Genomic DNA, 25,839 nt, shown 5'->3' with positions numbered 1-25,839 from the left:
TCTGTACCAGAGGTCTGTAATCGGTCCTGTTGACTATGCTGCAAATGGTCAGCTCAGCTTTCATCTTGTGGGCAAGACTGGCACCTTTACCACATCTGTTAGCTGCTCAAAACCAGAGAGAATCTTTTCTGATCCAAAGTGAGACACATCATTGGTACCGACGTGAGCAACCACCTGCAGTTGGTTATACGCTGTGCTCTTCATGGCATCCGGGAGGGCCCGTTCCACATCTGGAATGAGTCCGCCCGGTATACACATGGAGTGCACATTGGTTTTCTTTCCCTTCTTGGCTGCCATGTCCCTAAGGGGCCCCATAATGCTCCTAAAGTTGGAGCACCCAACTATTAATAATCCCACCCTCTGTGATTGTCCGGATCTTGCAGGCTGAGAGGTTTCCTCTGAAACAGGACAGGCGACAGCATCTGGCTCAGTGACAGTGTCAGCCACAGACAGCACCTGGAACCTGTTTGTCAGACAATCTGGGGAGGCCTTACATGTGGCTGCCTGGGAAGCCTTTTGCCGCCTGCTACGCCCCGGGTGACCTCCCATTCGACCACAGGTGAGGGGTCAATCTCAGTGTGAGCAGTAACGGGGCTGGCCACCGGTGAGGACCGATCGGAGGACTCAGACATGCTGAATGTCCGGTGGATCCTCATAGCCGGCCCACCACAGTGGTGCCCATCCACTGCAGCCTCAAGTTGTGTAACCGAAGCCATCACAGCCTGAAGCTGAGAGCGAAGTGTCACCAACTTGGCTCGCATCCGCACACAACAATCGCAGTCCCTGTCCATACTGAAGACCGTGGAAAACTGAACTATGCAGATAAACGGACTATCGGCATGTGCTACGCAACTCTACTGTAGACCCTGATGAAAACAAGGGAACTGTGTGTAATAAATTAGATTAATACGTAGAGATTCAAAAACTTAACTACCGAAGCACTCAGGTGAGGTTAAATAATTTGCCCCTGATTAGGAACTTGTAATATGTCACAAAATCAGTTTACTTTCCGACACAAATGGAAATGTGAGAACAGTGGCTATTAGATATTAAATGAACATGCAGAAACTCAAGAAACTAAACTATTAGAACACACAGATAATATTAAAAAATTGCTCCTAGTTAGGAATTCATAAAAGTAACAAAATCGGTTACTTTGGTTACTTCCCTGTTGCTGCTTGTGTCTTGGCCGGCTTCTGCTGCCTGATTGGCTGGCTGATCAGTGCCAACAAGCGGTCACTAGCTTTCAAAACAAACGACTATCAACTTGTGCTACAGAAGTCTACTGTAGACGCTGATGAAAATGCAGGAACTGTGTCTAATAAATTAGATTTATACGCAGAGGTTCAAAAACCTAACTACCAAAGTACTCAGCTGAAACTAAATAATTCGCCCCTGATGAGGAAGCTGTAATATGTCACAGAATCGGTTTACTTTCCGACGCAAACTAAAATGCGATAATTGTGGCTATTAGATCTTAAACAAACATGCCATTGGTCAAAGTGACGAAGAAGGAGATTGTAGGTTTGGAGTCATTGGGGCATTAGGGATAGTAGTGTTCAATAGCAGTAACACATCGATGTTAGGGATGTTACTGTAGAGGGAGTGGTACCAATAGTGACAACCAGGGTGCCACGTGGTGAAGGAACAAGAACTGTTGTGAGTTGATGGCGAAAATATAGGATGGTAGACTATGGGTAACAGGTTGATGACGTTGGTTCACAACAGTAGAGATTCTCTTAGTGGGGGATACAGTAACTGGCTACAATTGGGCATTTTGGGTAGTTGGGTTTATGGACTTTATGAAGCATATAGGAGGTAGGACTGGGGGGAGTGGTAGATGTGAGGAGAGACATAGACCTGGGGATAGGTTCTGGGATGTGTGTAATGATTTAAGGAGAGACCGGAGATCCTGTTGGATTTCTGGAATGGGTTCACTGTGGCAAGGTTTTTATGTGGACGCGTCAAAATGATAAGGCATTTATCTCATTTTCTAGCCTGTTTTTTCCTGTGTGGTATTCATAAGCTCATTGGACAAAATGTTAGTCACCTCCGTAAAATGGTGCACTCATTGATTTTGAACACTGTAGCTGCTACAAGGTTTGAACATACACCACTGGTGTAAGTCATGGCAGTGAAGTGGTAAGTGTGTGCCAGTCAGTAGTATGTAATCAGTGCAGTAAATGGATTGACTTGGAGATGCATCAGAATGGTGGCAACAAGCTACCATGTTTAGATATGCCGATGACCACTCCATGTATGAAGTACAAACTTCCTGACAGATTAAAACTGTGTGCCAGACCGAGACTTGCACTTGGGACCTTTGCCTTTTACGGGCAAGTGCTCTACCATCCAAGCTACCCAAGCACGACTCATGACCCGTCCTCACAGCTTTAATTCCACCAGTACCTCATCACCTACCTACCAAACTTCTCAGAAGCTCTCCTGTGAACCTCTGCTTTCTCAGTCCGGCATACAGTTTTAATCTACCAGGAAGTTTCATATCAGCTCACACTCCACTGCAGAGTGAAAATTTCATTCTGGAAACATCCCCCAGGCTGTGGCAAAGCCATGTCTCCAAAATATCCTGTCTTCCAGGAGTGCTAGTTCTGCAAGGTTCACAGGAGAGCTTCTGTGAAGTTTGGAAGGTAGCAGAGGAGGTGGAATTAAAGCTGTGAGGATGGGTCATGAGTTGTGCTTGGGTAGCTTAGACAGTAGAGCACTTGCTGCGAAAGGCAAAGGTCCCAATTTTGAATCTCAGCCCGGCACACAGTTTTAATCTGCCAGGAAGTTTCATATCAGCACACACTCTGCTGCAGAGTGAAAATTTTATTCTGGAAACACGAATGAAGTTGCTCGATTTGTTGGTGCATTTACACAGACTGTCTAACATGTCTGCAAGGAATGGTGTACCAATTGCAGCCATGTAATGTGGCGTAAGGATAGTGGTCATCAAATGATACTAATTGACAGGAACTGGAGATAAATATTACGCCTTTAATGGCAATCAGTGTCAAACCAGACAGGAATTACTATTATCAGTGAATGCAGGTTCATTTCAACCAGTTTCTCAGTGTACATTGTAAACTACATTCAATGGACCTTTGGTGTCGGGAACATCACAAACGGTTATTGGAACATAAAGCAGCACGTCTTCATTAGACCCGACAGCTCAGAAACTGGGCAGTAGCTGACTAGAGGCATGTAGTGTTGTCTGAGTTTGCAGTTTTGCCTCTTTTTTTTTTCAAATGGTGTAAGGGATTGAGTCCACTGACAGCCTGATAAGATGTTTAACCCTCAGTGTGGAGTGGGTGTAGCTCAAGCTGAAAGTGGTTCAGTTATGTTTAGGGATTTTTTGTTGTACTGTGACATTAGGCCCATTCTGTTAAGCTACCATGAATACAAACCAGGATGTTTATTTCAACATTCTTGAGTTGCAGGTGTTGCTCATTCTCCAACATTTTCATTATGAGTATGCTGTGGACTCATAGCTAACACTTGGTTCAAGAATGATAAAAGAAGGTTGTATACATGGAAGAATCCTGGAGATACTAGAAGCTATCAGATAGATTATGTAATGGTAAGACAGAGATTTAGGAACCAGGTTTTAAATTGTAAGACATTTCCAGGGGCAGATGTGGACTCTGACCACAATCTATTGGTTATGAACTGTAGATTAAAACTGAAGAAACTGCAGAAACGTGGGAATTTAAGGAGATGGGACCTGGATAAACTGACTAAACCAGAGGTTGTACAGAGTTTCAGGGAGAGCATAAGGGAACAATTGACAGGAATGTGGGAAATAAATACAGTAGAAGAAAATGGGTAGCTCTGAGGGATGAAGTAGTGAAGGCAGCAGAGGATCAAGTAGGTAAAAAGACGAGGGCTAGTAGAAATCCTTGGGTAACAGAAGAGATACTGAATTTAATTGATGAAAGGAGAAAATATAAAAACGCAGTAAATGAAGCAGGCAAAAAGGAATACAAACGTCTCAAAAATGAGATCGACAGGAAGTGTAAAATGGCTAAGCAGGGATGGCTAGAGGACAAATGTAAGGATGTAGAGGCTTATCTCACTAGGGGTAAAGTAGATACTGCCTACAGGAAAATTAAAGAGACCTTTGGAGATAAGAGAGCCACTTGTATGAATATCAAGAGCTCAGATGGAAACCCAGTTCTAAGCAAAGAAAGGAAAGCAGAAAGGTGGAAGGAGTATATAGAAGGTCTATACAAGGGCGATGTACTTGAGGACAGTATTATAGAAATGGAAGAGAATGTAGATGAAGATGAAATGGGAGATACGATACTGCGTGAAGAGTTTGACAGAGCATTGAAAGACCTGAGCCGAAAGAAGGCCCCAGGAGTAGACAACATGCCATTAGAACTACTGATGGCATTGGGAGAGCCAGTCCTGACAAAACTCTACCATCTGGTGAGCAAGATGTATGAGACAGGCGAAATACCCTCAGACTTAAAGAAGAATATAATAATTCCAATCCCAAAGAAAGCAGGTGTTGACAGCTGTGAAACTTACCGAACTATCAGTTTAATAAGTCACGGCTGCAAAATACTAACGCGAATTATTTACAGACGAATGGAAAAACTGGTAGAAGCCGACCTTGGGGAAGATCAGTTTGGATTCCGTAGAAATATGGGAACAAGTGAGGTAATACTGACCCTACGACTTATCTTAGAAAATAGATTAAGGAAAGGCAAACCTACGTTTCTAGCATTTGTAGATTTAGGGAAAGCTTTTGACAATGTTGACTGAAATACTCTCTTTCAAATTCTGGAGGTGGCAGGGGTAAAATACAGGGAGCGAAAGGCTATTTACAATTTGTACAGAAACCAGATGGCAGTTATAAGAGTCGAGGGGCATGAAAGGGAAGCAGTGGTTGGGAAGGGAGTGAGACAGGGTTGTAGCCTCTCCCCGATGTTATTCAATCTGTATATTGAGCAAGCAGTAAAGGAAACAAAAGATAAAATTCGGAATAGGTATTAAAATCCATGGAGAAGAAATAAAAATTTGAGGTTCGCCGATGACATTGTAATTCTGTCAGAGACAGCAAAGGACTTAGAAAAGCAGTTGAACGGAACGGACAGTGTCTTGAAAGGAGGATATAAGATGAACAACAAAAAAAGCAAAACAAGGATAATGGAATGTAGTCGAATTAAGTCGGGTGATGCTGAAGGAATTAGTTTAGGAAATGAGACACTTAAAGTAGTAAAGGAGTTTTGCTATTTGGGGAGCAAAATAACTGATGATGGTCGAAGTAGAGAGGATATAAAATGTAGACTGCCAATGGCAAGGAAAGCGTTTCTGAAGAAGAGAAATTTGTTAACGTCGAGTATAGATTTCAGTGTCAGGAAGTCGTTTCTGAAAGTATTTGTATGGAGTGTAGCCATGTATGGAAGTGAAACATGGACGATAAATAGTTTGGACAAGAAGAGAATAGAAGCTTTCGAAATGTGGTGCTACAGAAGAATGCTGAAAATTAGATGGGTAGATCACAGAACTAATGAGGAGGTATTGAATAGAATTGGGGAGAAGAGGAATTTGTGGCACAAATTGACAAGAAGTAGGGATCGGTTGGTAGGACATGTTCTGAGACATCAAGGGATCACAAATTTAGCATTGGAGGGCAGCGTGGAGATTAAAAATCGTAGAGGGAGACCAAGAGATGAATACACTAAGCAGATTCAGAAGGATGTAGGTTGCAGTAAGTACTGGGAGATGAAGAAGCTTGCACAGGATAGAGTAGCATGGAGAGCTGCATCAAACCAATCTCAGGACTGAAGACAACAACGACAACATGCTGTGGACACTCCCCACCTACCAAGATGACTACAGCCATGTTTGCAGAGCTGTACATATACATTCCTAGTTTGATAAATACACAGACACCACATGACCCTCTACATCAGCCAGTCTTAATCTCACATAAGAATATCTATTTGCGAGTGAAATGGAGCAGTCAGCATCCGCCCCCCCCCATAAAAACATTAAATAAATAAAATAAAAAATAAAAAAATCTGGTTGTTCTGCTGGATCTAACCATCAATGAGCTGCATCGGCTGGATAAGGTATACCAGAAGAAACTTGTGGACTCTCTTCCATGCTGCATTTATCTCCCATTCTGCATTTAAGGCATTGTCAAAACTAGTAGCGGCATTGTGTGGTGTGAGTGTAATGCCACCAGGGCATGACTAATTTTTTTGTCAAGTGTGCCCACTAATTTATACACTAATCATGTGTCAGCAGACTGTTCATATCAGTATTGCCATTTATCACTTAGTCAATTTTAGTGTAGATGGCAATACATTTAATTTAGATTGATTACAGAAATTGGCTCATAGGGATGTCTGTAGTTTGGGTTGTGAGTCCATCCATTAGTGTTCTCAAGAAAGAGAACCATCAAGGTGGTTAACTTCTTGGTAATAACATTTGTGTGTTTGAAAATCTGACTTTGGTTTTTGAAAGTAATGGAGTATGAGAACAAAAATCAAAGATTATCCACAATTCAGACAGATACTCAACTATTCATCTTCAACATCTGTTGTATATGTTTGACATTGCATCAGTTCGGGGCCAATCTGAAAGTTATGTTATTCTTGAAGCATCACTTTAACCAAGATCACCAGTAATAGTTTTTATTACTATGACCGGTGCCGATGGAGCTATGCTGCCATCATCGGATCTTGTAACATTATTAGTTGTACATTCCTGTTGCAGTAATGAAAGTCACATAGTGGTGTCAAGCACTGCTTGAACATCAGTACAATATGTTGCATGTTGTAATAGTGTCACTTTATTTGTGACATGCCGAGGTTCTCTGCCATGTTTTATTTGACACAACATCACTAAGTAACTTTCAATATTATAAGAAGCATATACAACTAATAGTGTTACAAGATCTGATGATAATGTAGATCTGTTTAAACCGGTCATAATAATAAAAAGAGTTGCTTGCAATCTTGGCTAATTTGATTCTTCAAGAATAATATCCAACATTTGTGTTTAAACTTAAATTTAGCATGCTCAGCATGGCATATTTTTGTGAGATATTGAATGAAGTGCTCTGGAGATTTCCACATGTAATAGTTATATGACAAAAGTGATAGTTCCGTAATAGCCTTTTTTTTTTTTTTTAATTTGATTGCACCTGTAATCTGTAAGTGCTCAGTGACTATACTTGGTGAAAGAAGGTACAGCAATCAACTGCAACTTGTATTAGTGTAGAAAATCTAGATTTCAGTCACTGATTATCCATCTTCAATACTAGAGGTAATATGGCAACCAATTAAAATAGAATCGCACATATGTTAACAACAAAGTACAGTTGTATAAATTTAAAATATAAGTAGATGGGATGTACCAGCCGATACAGTTATCACAATTCAGCCATTATTTGGCATAGTGCCTCTTGGATTATACATTTCAAAAGTTCAAATTGCACTGAAGCTGCTGTTTTTCATTTATCTCACAGCTGGCCTTATTGTGCATCATACATATCTATGGTGCCCTCTATACATGATCCATGTTACAGTAATGCATTGTATATATGTAGTTGGTTATTTATACTATCATAAAGGAGCTGTTTTAAAGAAATACATTTTTTATCGATATGAAATAGAAGTGGCTACAACAGTGAGTGATACTGAAGCAGTAAAAATTCTGTGCAGTCAAAGTGGTGGTAATGTGAACTACTCTGTGTAGCTGGCTGTTGATATGTATGTAATTGCTGTTAGCATTGTATCAAAGAAATACATCATGTGTAGGTGTATATAGAAACAATACACATGCATTAGTTGCTGAAAAATTTAACAACAACAGTTAAAAGAGGATTATATTGAAACCACAATTTTAGATAAACCATTATGCGCTCCTAGCTACACTTATATGAACTAGTGACCCACTTAGTTATTGTAGTTTCCATAATTATGCATTGCTACAAGTACTGAAACAAACACAAGATGCTAACAGATCATGATTTAAAGTACATTATTTCCAGTTTAATGAATAATGGAACAAAATTCAACTAAAGCTGATTACTGAGTGTGGTGATAGCTAGTTGCTGAGCAGTTCATGAGCTTATATGGGATAATGTGTCCTCACATGTGAACTAAAATAATAATGCATGTTGTTATGATGCTAATTGATGTTAAAGATAGTAACTATTAGATGAACCACTTAAAAGCATTAATTTGAATTACTGAAGCTCACAGAGCATGCACACTTGTAAATTGTGTTGGAGATGGATAGTTACAAATATATTTTTCATGCCGAATTTGTGCGTCTTTGCTTCTCTCCTCTTTTGGTCAGCTGCCACAGATCTTCATATGTCTTCCAAAAATGGGAAGCTCTCTTGCCAGTTGAGCAGCATCCCTCCAGGAAACGCTTGATGGTGAAAAATCTTGACATCCTTCACCAAGTCGATACAGATACCCTTCTCGCATTGGTATAACACCCTCTTGTATGAGGACATCACAAGCACATCATGGCCACTTCAAATCAGATAGGTGGCAAAATTTGACCTATCAGCCACATCACTCCACTCTATAGCAATATGCTCGCCGAATCTGACTTCAAATCATCTGCCAGTCTGTCCCATGTAACATGCATCACTGTCTGGACATTCAGTCTTGTATAAGCCTGATCCCTGGTTGACATTTCTTTTTTAAGCTCTGTTTCTCAAAATTAAGCCTAGATTATCAGTGATTGAAACTGTCACATTTGTATTAGGCCTACAAATTTTGTAAAAACTGAAGCAATTATCTCACTAATTTTCCATAATAGGGTGGACAAATTTATTTACACTGCTGTCATTAATATTAGAAATACTTTTCACTTTACTTTTATTAGTTACTAGCTGGCAAATCCACCATTGCCTGGGTATTCATTTTGCAAATTCCGTATTAGAAACGAAAACAAAAATGAACTATTTTGGTAGTGTAATATTGAAAAAATTTCATTAACTTGTATCTTTAGTAACACCTTTGATATTACAAAACAGTGCAGCTGTCCCACAACACCATTTGGTTATTGTCTATGGCAACTCCTCTTCATAGCTCTATAGGTGTTTATTGTTTTCACCCGCAGCTGCTTGCACTTCACAGTTGAAAGCTGTCAGGTGTCAGGGATTTCCTAAAGTTACCTTGTCTGCAGGAGTGTCTTAGTAGTAAAGAATAAATGTATTAAAACTTCATGCATGATGTGACAATTTTTCATGCATCTCAGTGTTTCTAACATCATATCTCCTAATCTGTGTCTCAAAAAATGTCGTAATTGTGTAGGTATGGTCAGCAGCATGTGTGGATATTGTTTGCAAAATGTGTTGTGAGTAGAGTTAGCAGGAAAGAACTGCTAAATTTAAACGACATGTATGATGTGGCAGTTTTCACGGATGTCATTGTTTATGACATTATATCTCCTGAACTCTGATGGGGAGGTGGTACTGTATTACCTCAAGCATTGAAGATGGTGACTCAGTGAGTGAAATCTAGATCTGCTAAAGTAAACACAAGTTGCAACTGATTGCTGTACCTTCTTTCACCAATTGCCATAATCAATATTTGATAAGAATTAGAATTGGTGTTCTAAGAAGAGAGACAAAATAACCGTAAATGTTTCAAATCACTACCACATGGGCAGAAAAGTAATAAAATGTCAACATCTGGTTGAAACAGAATGTATTGCATTCCAGTAACTCCCCTCTTTGCAAATAATCATCAGTCCCTTGTTACTTTAAATGGATATGCAGCACAGTGGTGGATTCTCATTCTATTCAATTGTAATAACATTTTACATAGTCATCAAATATTAGTTTTCTGTGGGGAACTCCCAAAATATTGCTCGGTCACATAACGTGATTGTTCATTATATTGATCTATAAAACAACCATTTTCTTTCTGTTTCTTTCAGTAACTAGCAAATTAAGAGAGAACTCACTGTCATAATATTTATTTCTCTGGCTAGGTAATTGCTTTTACTAAGCAGATACACTGATATAAGCAGTTCACTAATGTTTGGGAGGTGCTTCTTCAAATTGTGATCTGGAAGCTTTTCCTTTTTTCCCTGATGAATCACACTAGACAGGTTGGGCTGTCTCCTTCAGTAGGGTTGCCCAAATCCTTCTGCACCTGTTTCCTAATGGAATTAGTGCTCTACGTGTAGTAGCACCTATGCTATGGGGCATTAAAATATCATACATAACTGCCTCATCATTTGTTAACAATCAGACTGAAATGGCGTTGTACCAACTTGAAATTTGTAGTATAGTAAGCTGATGAAGGAAGAGTAAAGTTTAACGTACTGTCAACAATAGTGTCATTGGAGATGAGTAGAAGAGATGGAGTAAAAGCTCGACTGGATAAGGATGAAGTACAAAATTAATCAAGAACCTTCCTGCAATTAAAAAAAGAAAGTTTAGATGATTTCACTAACTGATTTTTTCCTAATGTTGAGTATTTTTGGTGGATTATCAAAATCTTTGTCTTATGCATGTTTTGTGTCTTAACATTCTTCCTGATGGCTGTAACATTCACATCAATATTTTCTGTCCAGAAGAAACTTTTTTGTCATTAGTAATGTCATTTAGCTGATGGTTATGGTCGTAATACAATTATAGTTGCACTTCCTCTGCTATGTGTCATAACTTAACATTCACTTTCGTTTTTTCTTATCAACTTGAATGTTCTTTTCTTACCACCCTGCGAGCCTACCTCATGTGAAGGCAATGCCACCTAAAATATTTTTTTTCTATAAACATAATTTCAGTGAATATATTATTTCAGTAATGATGGATGATGATGTAGTTTTTCTGTTTGCTGTTTTTATTTTATTTTTCAAGTATAAAACTTACATTAAAGTAGCCATCTATTTGAAAAGTTCTTGTTCTCTGTATTATTACCTTACATATATTACTAGAACCCAGTACGTTGTCCTCGATGGTGAGTGTTCATCGGAGGTGAGGGTATCATCTGGAGTGCCCCAGGGAAGTGTGGTAGGTCTGCTGTTGTTTTCTATCTACATAAATGATCTTTTGGATAGGGTGGATAGCAATGTGCGGCTGTTTGCTGATGATGTGGTGTAAGGGAAGGTGTCGTCGTTGAGTGACTGTAGGAGGATACAAGATGACTTGGACAAGATTTGTGATTGGTGTTAAGAATGGCAGCTAACTCTAAATATACATAAATGTAAATTAATGCAGATGAATAGGAAAAAGAATCCTGTAATGTTTGAATACTCCATTAGTAGTGTAGTGCTTGACACAGTCAAGTCGATTAAATATTTGGGCGTAACATTGCTGAACGATATGAAGTGGGACAAGCATGTAATGGCAGTTGTGGGGAAGGCGGATAGTTGTCTTCGCTTCATTGGTAGAATTTTGGAAAGATGTGGTTCATCTGTAAAGGAGACTGCTTATAAAACACTAATACAACCTATTCTTGAGTACTGCTCGAGCGTTTGGGATCCCTATCAGGTCGATTGAGGGAGGACATAGAAGCAATTCAGAGGCGGGCTGCTAGATTTGTTACTGATAGGTTTGATCATCATGCGAGTGTTAGGGAAATGCTTCAGGAACTCGGGTGGGAGTCTCTGGAAAGGAGGCGTTCTTTTCGTGAATCGCTACTGAGGAAATTTAGAGAACCAGCATTTGAGGCTGACTGCAGTACAATTTTACTGCCGCCAACTTACATTTCGCGGAAAGACCACAAAGATATGATAAGAGAGATTAGGGCTCGTACAGAGGCATATAGGCAGTCATTTTTCCCTCGTTCTGTTTTGGAGTGGAACAGGGAGAGTGGATACTAGTTGTGGTACGAGGTACCCTCTGCCACACACCGTATGGTGGATTGCGGAGTATGTATGTAGATGTAGATGGAGAAAGATCTGTATAATTTTCTTGAGCTGCCGTTAGTTTGAGACCATGGAGGGAGACGAGTATCGTTTGAACAGTGCTAGAAATCCTTCTTTTCTTACATTTTTAATTATTTTGAGTGATAGATGTACAGTAGTTCTTCACTTAATTACACCAGTGTTTATTATTTTCCAGGTTCAAGCCTAACAGTCAATGGGCTTTATAGATGATGAGCTTAAAGAAGTATCAAAACTGTGTGAGCATGTCATTCAGGGGAGTAGACTTATTTCCTGTGTGCAGTCAATGGTGCGAGTTGAAATAAGGTATGTTAGTAATACCCTGTTAATTATTTTATCTTTTTCTCTCTGACCATTTGGCTATGAGGTGTCACACTACATATTCCAGTGCACTCTTACTCTTTGTTGTATTGTGTTGCATTACTGTTGTTCAAGAAACATTGAGTGCCTTGTTTTTATTTTTGAGGCCCAGCCAACCCGCAATGGTTTTAACAATATATGTGGATAGACAAACATTTAGATTGTAACTTATTTATGTCCATTTAATGAGTTATGTGGTACGGAAAAAGTACAAAGAAAGCTGAAAAAAAGGTAGTTTAATGTAACTGATTTAAATAAGGTGATGCTGAGGCAATTAAGTAAGGATATGGGACACTATAAAGTGTTGGTGAGCTTTGCTATTTTGGCAGCAAGATCAAAATAGAGAGGATATAAAATGCAGATTAGTAATAGCAAGAAAAGTGCTTTTTGAAAAATAGAAGTTTATTGACATAAAATATAAGCGTATAATGTTGTGAAGTTTTTTCTGAAGGGATCTGTCTGGAGTGTACCTTTGTACGGAAGTTAAATGTAGACTGTAAACTGTTCAGACATGAAGAGAAAGCAAGCTTTTGTAATGTAGTGATACAGAAGAATGCTGGAGATTTGATTGGTAGATGGGAAAAATAATGAAGAGGTTCTGAACAGAACTGGGCAAAAAATAAATCAGTGACATAACTTGACTAAAAGAGCGGATTGGTTGATCAGTATTTTGTGAGGCATCAAGGAAAAGTCAGTCTGTTACTAGAGGGGATTAAGACTCGACTGCAGTAAGTAGGTTCAAAACAATAACAACAATAAAAATATATATACTAAGATGGTAGCTGTTCTTTCGGACATGTCCGAAAGAACAGATACCATCTTAGTATATATATAGTTAAGGCTCACTGGCCACTTGACCATCTTCTTCTTCTGTGCGAATGCACAAACAGACTCTTATGGGAATCAGCAATGCGCCGCGAGTAATGAGTATAATGGGCGGGAGCACTACGAATGTAGTGCGGGACAATACGTTGAGAATGTGGGTTTCGCGGGAGGCGTGCCAGAGATAAATCCCTGCAGTCGTGCTATCCCCTGTGTCCTTGGTGGCTCAGATCGATAGAGCATCTGCCATGTAAGCAGGAGATCCCGGGTTCGAGTCCTGGTTGGGGCACACATTTTCATCTGTCCCCGTTGACGTATGTCAACGCCTGTAAGCAGCTATGGGTGTTCATTTCATTGTAATAACAATAAAAATAACAGTCACTTGAAAATGGGCACACAGCCAAAACTGTGCAGTAGTGGTGATAACAAAATAAAAAGTTAATTTAATCCAGTTGATAACAACCAGTGGTTGAGATTGTAATCATTAAAAAAATATATTGTCTGTTGGCCTTATTTTAACTAAAATATAAGAAGACCCTATTGTAACTAAAATATAAGAATTCTGTAACACAGCACTCCACATGAGTAAGAATTAGCAAATGTAGTGGATTGTGACAAGTCAGTGGCTTTGACATTATGAGGAACAGATTAAAAAATCTGGACTATGAATACAAAACTCAAAGCAGAAACCAACAAAATTAGCAGATAATAGTTTACATAGCTTTTTTCAATACAATTAGGTTCATGAATAGCATCAACTATTCCTATCTATGTTTGTAGTGATGATGAAAAATGGTGCATTTATGTCAGTATCGAATATTAAAGGAATTGCTCAACTCTAAAAAAGGAAAAACTACCCATACAAATGTTTCTGCCTCTCCACGAGAGATAACATAATGTGTTCATTGAGATGGCGGCGGCATTGTTTATGACAAAATGCTTCTTGGAAATGCATTGGAGCTACTGAAATTCTAAGTCAGTATCTCGAATTTTTAGCTACTGCACTGTGGGAGGGGGGGGGGGGGGGGACTATTAAGACATCTAATCAGGTGGTGCTGAAATATGATAATGTATAACTACATGCTGCTATCAAGATGGAAACAGTTATCCACTAGCTTGCCTGGGAGGGAGTTCCACATGGTCCATATTTTGATGATCTTGTTGTTGTTGTTGTTGTTGTTGTTGTGGTGGCGGCGGTGGTGGTGGTGGTGGTGGTGGTATTCAGTCCAAAGACCGGTTTAATGTGGCTCTCCATGCTAGTCTATCCTGTGCAAGTCTCATCATCTCTGTATAACTACTGCAATCTACATCCACTTGAATCTAGTTACTGCATTCATTTTGTAATCTTCGTCTACAATTCTGCCCCACCCCCTCCTCCCCCCTTTCCTTCTGTTACCAAATTGACAATGCCTTGATGTCTCACCATGTGTCCTATCAACCAGTCCCTTCTTGTCAAGTTGTCCCATAAATCTCTCTTTTTACCAATTTGATCCTGCACTAAATTTTCCTTTTCCCTAATACATGTGTATGATCACGTCCACTGGCAGTAATACAAAGAATGGTGGAATAAGCAGTGGGTTCCTGACATCTGTTATCGCAGAGTTCAAGTAGTGAACAGCTAACCAAAAACAAATCTGGAGTGTAGCAAATATGAACAGTCTAGGTAGCAATCCGAATCAAAAACATAATACAGGCAAGACGAAAACTCTACTTCTCAATGTTGTTGTTGTTGTTGTTGTTGTTGTCTTCAGTCCTGAGACTGGTTTGATGCAGCTCTCCATGCTACTCTATCCTGTGCAAGCTTCTTCATCTCCCAGTACTTATTGCAACCTACATCCTTCTGAATCTGCTTAGTGTATTCATCTCTTGGTCTCCCTCTACGATTTTTACCCTCCACGCTGCCCTCCAATGCTAAATTTGTGATCCCTTGATGCCTCAGAACATGTCCTACCAACCGGTCCCTTCTTCTTGTCAAGTTGTGCCACAAACTCCTCTTCTCCCCAATTCTATTCAATACCTCCTCATTAGTTCTGTGATCTACCCATCTAATCTTCAGCATTCTTCTGTAGCACCACATTTCGAAAGCTTCTGTTCTCTTCTTATCCAAACAATTTATCATCCATGTTTCACTTCCATACATGGCTACACTCCATACAAATACTTTCAGAAACGAGTTCCTGACACTTAAATCTATACTCGATGTTAATAAATTTCTCTTCTTCAGAAACGCTTTCCTTGCCATTGCCAGTCTACATTTTATATCCTCTCTACTTCGACCATCATCAGTTATTTTGCTCCCCAAATAGCAAAACTCTTTTACTACTTTCAGTGTCTCATTTCCTAATCTAATCCCCTCACCATCACCCGACTTAATTCGACTACATTCCATTATCCTTGTTTTGCTTTTGTTGATGTTCATCTTATATCCTCCTTTCAAGACACTCTCCATTCCGTTCAACTGTTCTTCCAAGTCCTTTGCTGTCTCTGACTGAATTACAATGTCATCAGCGAACCTCAACGTTTTTATTTCTTCTCCATGGACTTTAATACCTGCTCCGAATTTTTCTTTTGTTTCCTTTACTGCTCAATAGCATGTACTTATGCAGCTATGAACCAGTGATAGTAACTGACCAGTCTCGGGCCGCAGTATTTACAGGCAGTCCACTGCAGTGGACAGCTCCACAGCTCCACATGACAGGCCTATGGCGGTGCATCGCACGGGAGCAAGGTGTGGCTGGAGTATCTAGCTTGAATATCTCTGACCTGTTCTCTGTATCGATACTTGGTCTGGATGGGGAATCCAGATCACTGTCAGATACTAAACCACTGCCCCCGCTAATTGGCAGTAGGGCCAAAAATGGCCTGGCCTTTGCTGACTTAATCGAGGAAAGGTAGAGAGAGATACCAAAGCCCCCTGTCAAAGGCTCCTGCGGCAGGTCTTCAGCTCAACTGGCTGGATCAGATGCCAGTGCAGGCAGTGGAATTGACAACTAGTCAATGGGTTCTGGGGTGCAGATCTTAGCCAGATTGTAGCTGAGGGAGAGAGTGGGGGGGGGGGGGGGACATGGACGGTACTTCTCATTACACCGGAGGTGATTTTGATGCTTCACGAAATGCTCGTGACCAACTGCAACCTCAAACATTTGGTGCCCCTTGTTGCCAACGATTATGCCTTTGGTCCACACAGTGTTCTGGCCAAAGATATAAGCCCAGACATAGCTGCCCACATGGTAATAGGGTTGTGTACATGGATGGTGGACCCACTGAGTTGGGCATAGTGGATTGAAGAGGATGTAGGATCAGTGTCCATTTAAAATTTCGATTGGGTTATGTCCATTGGTGGGGGTGGACTGGTAGATGGCTAGGAAGCTGGCGAGTGCATCCCTGGAGTTAGCTGTCATTATTTTGCATATCTGCATTTTGAAGGTCCTGACCATCCATGCGGCTTCCGAATCCTGAAACGCAGATGCTGTGAACTGAAGGGTTGTTGTAAAGGTGTTCCTCTATTGCAAATATGATGGATAGTGCATGGATGATAGCTGCTGTGGTGGTGGTAGCCATGTGTCAACAACTAGCAATCACATTGCTCCTCAGAACCGTCTGGCGAAATTGACATGCAGTATTTGCCAGGGAAAAGTTAGAGAGTGTGTCAACAAATAGCAATCACATTGCTCCTCAGAACCATCTGGCAAAATTGACATGCACTTTTTGCCAGGGGTCATCAGTGTATGGCCAAGAATGGAAGCACTGTGGCTGGGCTGATGAATATGGGCAGAGTCCTGGCAGTTCCGAATGGACTGTGCTAGGGTGGCATCAACACCAGGCCAGAACACACACCACCACGCTGTTGCCTTTATTCTATGCATTCCCCAGTGGGCAGTGTGGAGGAGCTTCAGTACATAGCAATGGAGCATAGGAGGAATTACCACCCAGTATTCAGAATTGTTTGTAGCCAACAAATGACACAGTCAGTTATTTTAAGCCTGGTCATAATGAAAAATACAGGTGCGCCATGTCAGCTTGGTTCCCCTAGGCAGGTGCTCTGGACAACTGCACTACAGCAGTCAATGTCCTGCTGAGTAGCAGCTCATGGCCTGTTTCTGTCTGAGTCGAGCACCATAATTTGGAATTCATCGAGTGTGTGTCACTGATTTGCGTCTAAATCAAAACGCAGCCCATTGTGCGAGTCACTCTGCATCAATGTCCTATTGCAAGCAGGAAAGTGAGTGTGCATTTGAGTGCCAAGTGGTGGGCCAGCAACTAACCTCATAGGTGTAATGCCCACCATTGCAGCTGTTGTACCATCTTATTGGGGAGTTTCAAAGGGGAGGCGAATAGCGACGTGATCTGGATCGAGGATGAGGACACCCTATCCACATTCCTCCATCCCCCCCCCCCCCCCTTTCCCCCTTTCGCTTCACTTAGTCTTACTCAGCCTAACAAGCCACCTTCCCCGACGTTGACCGAGCGAGGTGGCACAGTGGTTAGCACACGGGACTCGCATTCGGGAGGACGACGGTTCAATCCCGTCTCCAGCCATCCTGATTTAGGTTTTCCGTGATTTCCCTAAATCGTTTCAGGCAAATGCCGGGATGGTTCCTTTGAAAGGGCATGGCCAATTTCCTTCCCAATCCTTCCCTAACCCGAGCTTGCGCTCAGTCTCTAATGACCTCGTTGTCGACGGGACGTTAAACACTAACCATCACCATCCCCGACGTTGACCTCCACCTCAAAGATTGCTATGTCAGTACCTCCATCCACATCAAACCTACCAACCATCAGTAATACCTCCATTTCGTCAGCTGCCACCCATTCCTTACCAAGAAGTCTCTTCCATAAATCCCAGTCCCACGTGGTCATTGCTTCTGTAGGGATGAGCAGCCCCTCTCGAAAAAAACCCCAGGGCTCCGGCCGGTGTAGGAGCAGGAGAGGGGCTAGAGGGTAAGGACAAAGAGTAACGAAGATTGAGGCCTGGAGTGTCACGGAAACATAGGATATATTGCAGGGAGAGTTTGCACCTGTGCAATTCGGAAAAGCTGGTGTTGGTGGGAAGGATCCACAAGGCACAGGTTGTGAAGCAGCCATTGAAATGAAGAATGTTGTGTTGTTTGGCATGCTCAGCAATGGGGTGGTTAATCTGTTTCTTGGCCAGCTTGTTGGTGATCATTCATGTGGACAGACAGCTTGTTCATTGTCATGCTCACATAGAATGCAGCACAGTATTTGTAGCTTAGCTTGTGGATCACATGACTGGTTTCACATATATTCCTGCTTTTGATGGGATTGGTGATGCATGTGACTGGATTGTTGTAAGTGGTGGTGGGAGGATGTATGGGACAGGTCTTGCAGCTAAGTCCATTGCGGGGACAGGAGCCTTGAGGCAAGGAGTTGGGAGCACGAGTTGTGTAGGTATAGACAAGGATATCATGTAGGTTCGGTGGGCAGCGGAAAACCACAGGGGGGTGGGGGGTGGGGGTTGGGAAGGAAAGCGGGTAGGACATTCCTCATTCCAGGGCATGATGAGAGGTAGTCAAAACCCTGGTGGAGAATGTGATTTAGTTGCTCCAGTCCTGAGTGGTACTACATCTTGAGGGGAATGCTCCTCTGTGACTGGAGTTGGTGGGTGACTTAAGAGATAAGGCACAAGAGATCCTTTTTTATTTTTTTTAAATTTTTTATTATTATTTTTTATATATAATATTGAGAGGATAATTATGGACTGTGAAGGTCTCACTGAGACCCTCAGTTTATTTCAAGAGGGATCCCATGTCCTAAGATGTGATATCCATGTGCTGCTAGGCTGTGTGGAAGAGACTTCTTAGTATGGAAAGGGTGCCAGGTGTCGATGTGGAGGTATTACTGGTAGTTGATAGATTTGTTATGGACAGAAATACTAATATAGCCGTCTTTGAGGTGGAGGTTAACATTAAGGAAGGCGGCTTGTTGGGTTGAATAGGACCAAGTGAAGCGAATGGGAGAGAAGGTGTTGAGGTTCAGGAGGAATGTGGATAAGGTGTCCTCACCCTCGGTTCAGATCAAGAAGATATCATAAATGAATCTAAACCAGGTGAGGGGTTTGGGATTCTGGGTGTTTAGGAAGGACGTGAATAGGTTGGCATAGGATGGTGCGACGTGGGTGCCCATAACTGTATGTTGGATTTGTGTGTGTAGGTAATGCCTTAAAAAGAGAAGTAATTGTGGATGAGTATATAGTTGGTCATTAGGACCAGGAAGGAGGTTGTAGATTTGGAATCCACAGGGCATTGGGAAAGGCAGTATTCAATAGCAGTAAGGCCGTGGGCATTAGGGATTTTAGTGTAAAGGGAGGTGAAATCAATAGTGACAAGAATGGCACCATGTGGTAAAGGAATAGGAACTGTGGAGAATCGGTGGAGGAAATGGTTGGTATCTTTCATATAAAGGTTAGGTTGTGGTTAGTAGGGTGAAGGTGTTGATCTACAAGAGCAGATATTCTCTCAGTGGGGGCACAGAAACTGGCGATAATGGGGCATCCTGGGTGGTTGGGTTGGGTTTATGGATGTTAAGAAGCATGTAGCAGACAGGAGTGCAGGGAATGGTTAGGGTGAGGAGAGAGATAAGACTCCAGGTAGAGGTTGTGGCATGGGCCTAAGGATTTGAGGAGAGACTAGAGATCTGTTGGATTTCTGGAATGGCGTCACTGTAGGTGGATGAATCTGACAACTGGCAGAGTGCTTCCACCATGTAAATCTTGTTGTTCAATCCAACTGTGTTGGAGCCTTTGTCAGCAGGTAGGATTATAAGATTGAGATCAGTTTTTATGAAGTGGATTGCACTTCTTTCTGTGGATGTGAGGCTAGTTTGCAAGTTGAGGGATTTGGGGAATGATGGTGAGCCTAGGTCCCAGTTTAAGACATCCTGGAAAGTTAACAGGGGGTGATTTAGAGGCAGTGGGGGTGGATGATTGTTGTGTGGAGGAGTGAACTGAGTGAGGCAGGGTTCAACATTGCTCTTTGGTTAAGTCTGATTGTTAGGGTTGATGAAGTAAGTTTTTCCATTGTAGGGATTGGGATAAGGAGAGAAGGTCTTTAACAAGTCCTGCATGATCGAATTTGTGAGTGGGGCAAAAAGGGAGGCCTTTGGAAAAGACTGATATTTCTGTGTATCTAAGAGTTTTGGAGGAAAGGTTCACGATTGTGTTACAGGTTTGTATAAGTTCTGGATTCTATATGGTGTTGGGAGGGAGTTTCAGAGGGTGTGATAAGTGTAGTAGGCTTGTGAGACAGGGTTGGTCCACTATGAGATGAGAGGATGTTGGGGAGAACCCCTTACCATTCCCTGCAGTCCTGCCTGCTACATGCTTCCTAAAGTCCACAAACCCAACCAATCAGTATGCCCCATTGTGGCCAGTTACTGAGCACCTACTCTCCTCTCTTGTAGACCAACACTTTCAACCTATTAGCCACTACCTACCCTCCTATATAAAAGACACCAACCATTTCCTCCACCGACTCTCCACAGTTCCTGTTCCTTTACCATATGGTGCCCTGCTTGTCACTATTGATGCCTCCCTTTACACTGACATCCCTAATACCCATGGCCTTACTATGTGGCATAGTACCTCCCAGAAATGGAGCAACAGAATCACATTCTCCACCAGGGTTTTGACTACCTCTTGTCATGCTTTGAAATGAGGAATGTCCTATCCACTATCCTTCCCACCCATTTCCACTGCCCATCGATCCTACACAATATCCTTGTCCATCCTTATACAACTCTTGCTCCCAGCCCCTTGCTTCATGGCTCGTATCCCTTAATAGACGTAAGTGCAAGACCTGGCCCGTACATCCTCTCATTACCACCACCACCACCACCACCACCCCACCACCACCACCACCACCACCACCTACACCAGTCCGATCACAAGCATCACCTACCCTGTTATCTGCAAGCTAAGCTGCAACCAGGCAAACTGTGACCAACAAAAAACTGGACCACCCAGTCGCTGAGCTCTCTGCTCAACACAACGTTCTTCATTTTAATGATTGCTTCACAGCCTGTGCCGTCTGGATCCTTTCCACCAACACCAGCTTTTCTGAACTGTGCAGATGGAACTCCCCCTGCAATATATTCTATGTTGTAAAGTTTTTTTTTAAATTACTGCTACTAGTCACAAACTTTGTCAACTATTGTATTATTTATTTAGTGACATGTTTCAAGGGTTATACCTCATCTTCAGGCTAAATGGCACTACAAAAACAACTTTACAGTAAGGCCATACTGATGTTAACATAGTATTTTCATAAATGCTGTGGTCATCTTTGTTCTTCTGGCGTGGCAGTCTCTCTGTGATGAGGTGAGGTGTTTCCATTTCCATGGCTCTCTTGGTCACTGTTCACAAATTGTCACTAACATAGCAGTAACTTTGAAACACGATCACAAACAGTTCTGTAGTGCCTTTTCCTCAACGCATCACAACGAGACTGCCATGCCAAAAGAACAAAGATGACCACAGCATTTATGAAAAGACTATGTAACAGCAGTGTAACCTTATTGTAAAGTTGTTTTTGTAATGCCATTTAGCCTGAAGATGAGGTATAACCCTTGAAACATGTCGCTAAATAAATAAGTAATACAATAGTTGAAAAAATTTTTGACTGGTAGCGGAAATTTAAAAAAGCCTTTACATATTTCTTGAGACAGTCATGGTCGAAAAATAGTCAAAATGGCTTCAAATTCTTTTATATTCTATGTTCCCTGGCCTCAACGTTCGTTTCTATTTGTCTTTAGCCTCTAGTCCCTTCCTGTCCCCATTCCAACACTACACAGTTCTCTATTCCACCAACACACCCACAGTCTTTCTACATACCTCCTTTTCCCCTACCCCCCTCGCCCTCTTGTCTAATCTCCTGACTGCACCTAGCTGCCCTACCCTCTCTCCACCGCATCCCTGTATGGTCCCACAAGCAGCAGTTTACCGTTCTCCATCTCTGGTCTTCCAGTAAAGAAAAATTGGTGCTTGAGCTTCTTGACATATGGTATTATAACAACAGTTGGGGAACTGATAAGAAATATACTGAGTGACAACCGATAATGTCAAAATACTTTGACAGTCTGAAGAGGGAAAGCACCTAGTTAAAGCTTTGGTATGTAAATTACTTTTTCATGTAAGGAAAGAGATTTGGTATCGGGGGTTGATCAACAGTTAATGAGTTGTTGACATTTGTCGAAGGCTTGGGTATGTTAAACAAAGAATTTGCGGATTACACCCTAGGAGATAATTGTCAATCAAATAAAAATGAAGGAAATTGCTATCCACCTTGATGATTCCAATGAAAGTAAATGTTGTAAATAAGGAAGCATAATAATGATACATGAAGCAGTTCAGGAAATAAACCATCACTACCATTTTCCGCAAATAATGTAAACACTACATATCAGACCATTCAGTTTTGGATCAGTTGTCTGTAAACTACAAACGTTCTGGAGCTGGAGCCATGGTCCATAACATGACAATGGAACGTAGACCCTCAAGTGGAAGAAGTTAGTAACCTTAATCAGCTTTACGCATATGCATGAGTGGTTGTTGGAGGAAAGAAATCAAGAGGGAAAGGAGCAGAGAAAACTTATTATACTGGGAAAAGTTTTTATAGTTAAGTGGATGTTCATTTAGACTCTGGGAGTGAGGTCTCTTTGATATCACAATAGTTAATGCTAAATACATGTCGCAAAATAGCTGGCCCAACTCTACTGGTAAATGGAGTTTATGTGTTTGGAATAACTGGGTGCAAAGGAAAACTTGTTAAAGAAGAAACCAGATTACCTTTAACATTTAACAACTTTTCATTTCAACAGACTTCTGAATGTACTAAATCTTAATTTAGAGGTACAGTTATGTTTATATTGGCTAATAGAAAATAAGGCCTCACTTAATTTTAATGCAAATGGAGTAAGATTGCAAAAAGATAAGTGCACTAATCAAGTGTCTTTCAAAAGTAAGTCTGTAGAGTTTATGCAAGAACTGGAAGAAGTGAAGTATGTTAACATGGTAGCTACAGCCAATACCAATGCAATGGATAGATCACTCATAACAAAGGAAGCACTATCATAGGAGTCTTCGCATAGAAGTACAAGAAGAAATACAGAAAATGGCTTACAGTGATATTACAGAATGCAGTCTAGCACATGTAGTAATCATGTATTAGTAGTGAGAAAACCGAAAGGGGATGTTTGTTTGGTATTAGATGCTCCAACTTTGAATAAACACATTGAAACAGAAAAAGAGAGATCCATTATTACTGAAGAATTAATATCTAAGTTTGAACAATCAAAGTTTTTTAATTTGAAGGACCTGACAATCAGATACTGCCAGGGTGCCCTGCACAAAGATTCTAAACTCTGTATGTCATTCTTGTTTGATGAAAAGTTTAAATATATCTGTAGTGATTTTCATGCGGATCCTAGACAAAGCTTTGGGTAAAGACATAATACAGGAACTAATACTGTAATACTGGAACTAATAATTTGCGTGGATGATCTACTGTTGGTTTCTAAAACCTGGAAGGAACATTGCTGCCTGCTTATTAAAACATGAAAAAGTTTGCAGGAGAGTGGCATGACAATAAAACTGAGTAAATCTTGTTTTGGGAGAGAAGAATTGAAGTTTTAGGGCATATTGTAGGAGTAAAAGGGAGACAGCCTTATCTGGAACAAATTCTGGCAATAAAAGATTGCCCAGCTCCAGGAAGTGTAAAATAATTACATTTATTTATGGGGTTAGCTGGCTCCTATAGGCATTTTGTAAAAGGTCAATCTATGAATGATCATTGAGTCTTGATTCTTTTGGAGCAATGGCCTCAGTGGATTTTGGATTAAAGCATAATGGAAACAATTAACAATACTAAGCAGGCTCTGTTGCAAGCCAAAATTTTAGTTATCCTAAAATGCATCAGCCCTTTAAACTGGCAATGGGCAGTCGGGTTATGGAATTGGGTGTAAGTTGTTTCAAAGGGCAAGGGATCCCAATAAGGTAGAGCATAATACAATAGCTTTTGCCAGTAGAAATCTTAACAAGCTCAAATAAAATTACACAGCTGCTGAAAAGGAATTATTGTCCATAGTTACGGGTTTATTTGAAACTATCATTTGGGGTTCAGAAATCATTGGGCCTTATTGTCTTGAGTGGAGAGTAGACAACTACACAGTAGATTAATGAAACGGCTACTTCCTTTACAAGAGTTCAAAATTAGACCATATGAAAGGATCATAAAACCTAGAGCTCGATGCGCTTTCACAACTACCTGTGGGAATGAATACAGGAGCTAAAACCATAGTCCCTGGTGCTATCTCTAGAATAAAGTTTTAAGCTATAAGTTCCATGAACAACAAAGTAAGAATATTGCTTAGAAAAACGAAAACTGGTCTGAAAACTGATGAATGTTTTGGGAAAGTAATAGAGCGGCGTGCAGAAAATACCTTACCAGGAGAGGGGAAGAAGAAATGGTTCTTCAAAGGGGATACCTTGTTTTGGAGACAGTGTGAAAAGTCATGTCATTGGAAGTTACGTTTATGTAAGATAGTAGTAGAGAATCTAATTTGGTTCATACATAGGGGGCATGGCTATTTTTGTACACCAATATACATCTAACATATGACAAAGTTTTGTTTTTTTTAAAAAATGAATTAGAGCAATGAATAGTTTATTAAGAATTTTTTATCTCTATCCCTAGGTTAAAAAGGTAGTACACAAATAAATTATTTGTTGTGTCTAGTAATTCCTAAAGCATTACAAGACTTAACAGAAACATATTTTTTTGGCCCTTTGCCAAGAGGCAGAGGTGGTGTTTTTTATATTTTAGTCTTAGTAGACTGTTGGTCAAAATATGTAAAGCTGTATTCTATCAAATTAGCAAATACTACTACTGTAATCAGTTGTAGAGGTTATTTTACAAATGTGGGCAAACCAAAACGCTTGCTCACCAATAAGGGACTAAATTTGTAAATAATACTGACAAAGAGTTTTTGGAATGGGAGGGTTTGAAATATGTACTTATTTCGAAATATCACCCTCAGTTCAACTCATCAGCAAAAATTTTCTACAAAGGACGTGATGATGGGCACAGATGATCTGGGAGTTCAGGTTATCCATAATGAGTTGCCTCATTTGTCAACTGGACTTTCCCCAGTAGAAGTGTTGAATAAAAAGTTCATTAAGGAACCATTGTTAAAAGTTCTTTTTTGGGGGTAACAAATAGTTATTTACGAGGAAATATGGAGAGGAATTTGAAAAACAACAAGCACAATGTTGATTGTGGGAACATAATTGCAAGCACGTGCCCCAAATTTTAAATTGAACTACATGGTGCTAGTAAAAAGTTTTTCATCCCAGTTCACAATAAAAGAAGAAAGAGAGACAGTTTTTCCATTGTTATGAAGGTCAATAAAAAATATTAAGGATTCAAGACCTGAAGGCTGTTTTCTTAATCTACTCTTTTGAATGGTAAAGAAAAAGATCTGTACGATTAAGACATGATTAAAGAATATGTGTCCTAAGAAACACCTCTCACATAAATTCACACCGTGTGTTAATTTATCAGATTAACACTTGCTAGATAGTGAATTGTCTGCTATGTTTCTTCAGCTTTAGATTTCTGTGTAGGAGTCTCTTACCCTTTTCCCTATCGTCTTTAAAACTGTAATTACTTATAATTATCCTGTATTTACGAGCAACATCATGGAATAAATAATGCATGCACAGTGAGATAATTGTATGTAATGAAAGACTTAGGGTTACATTTGTGT

General features: G+C 40.6%; 1 protein-coding gene across 4 annotated transcripts in view; it reads left to right on the top strand.

Moving 5' to 3' along the window:
- The window catches only part of LOC126253130 (uncharacterized), a 99,548-nt gene that overhangs the window by 21,021 nt on the left and 52,688 nt on the right, over window positions 1-25,839 (top strand). For all 4 annotated transcript variants that reach the window (XM_049954260.1, XM_049954263.1, XM_049954261.1 and 1 more), the window contains exon 2: window positions 12,056-12,183. In XM_049954260.1, coding sequence (XP_049810217.1) covers window positions 12,074-12,183 — 110 coding nt within the window. In that variant the 5' untranslated portion in view covers window positions 12,056-12,073. The remainder of the gene's footprint in view (window positions 1-12,055; window positions 12,184-25,839) is intronic.

This window comes from Schistocerca nitens, chromosome 4, assembly GCF_023898315.1.
Source record: "Schistocerca nitens isolate TAMUIC-IGC-003100 chromosome 4, iqSchNite1.1, whole genome shotgun sequence".
NCBI lineage: Eukaryota > Metazoa > Arthropoda > Insecta > Orthoptera > Acrididae > Schistocerca > Schistocerca nitens.
This window is presented reverse-complemented; position numbering and strand designations above follow the sequence as displayed.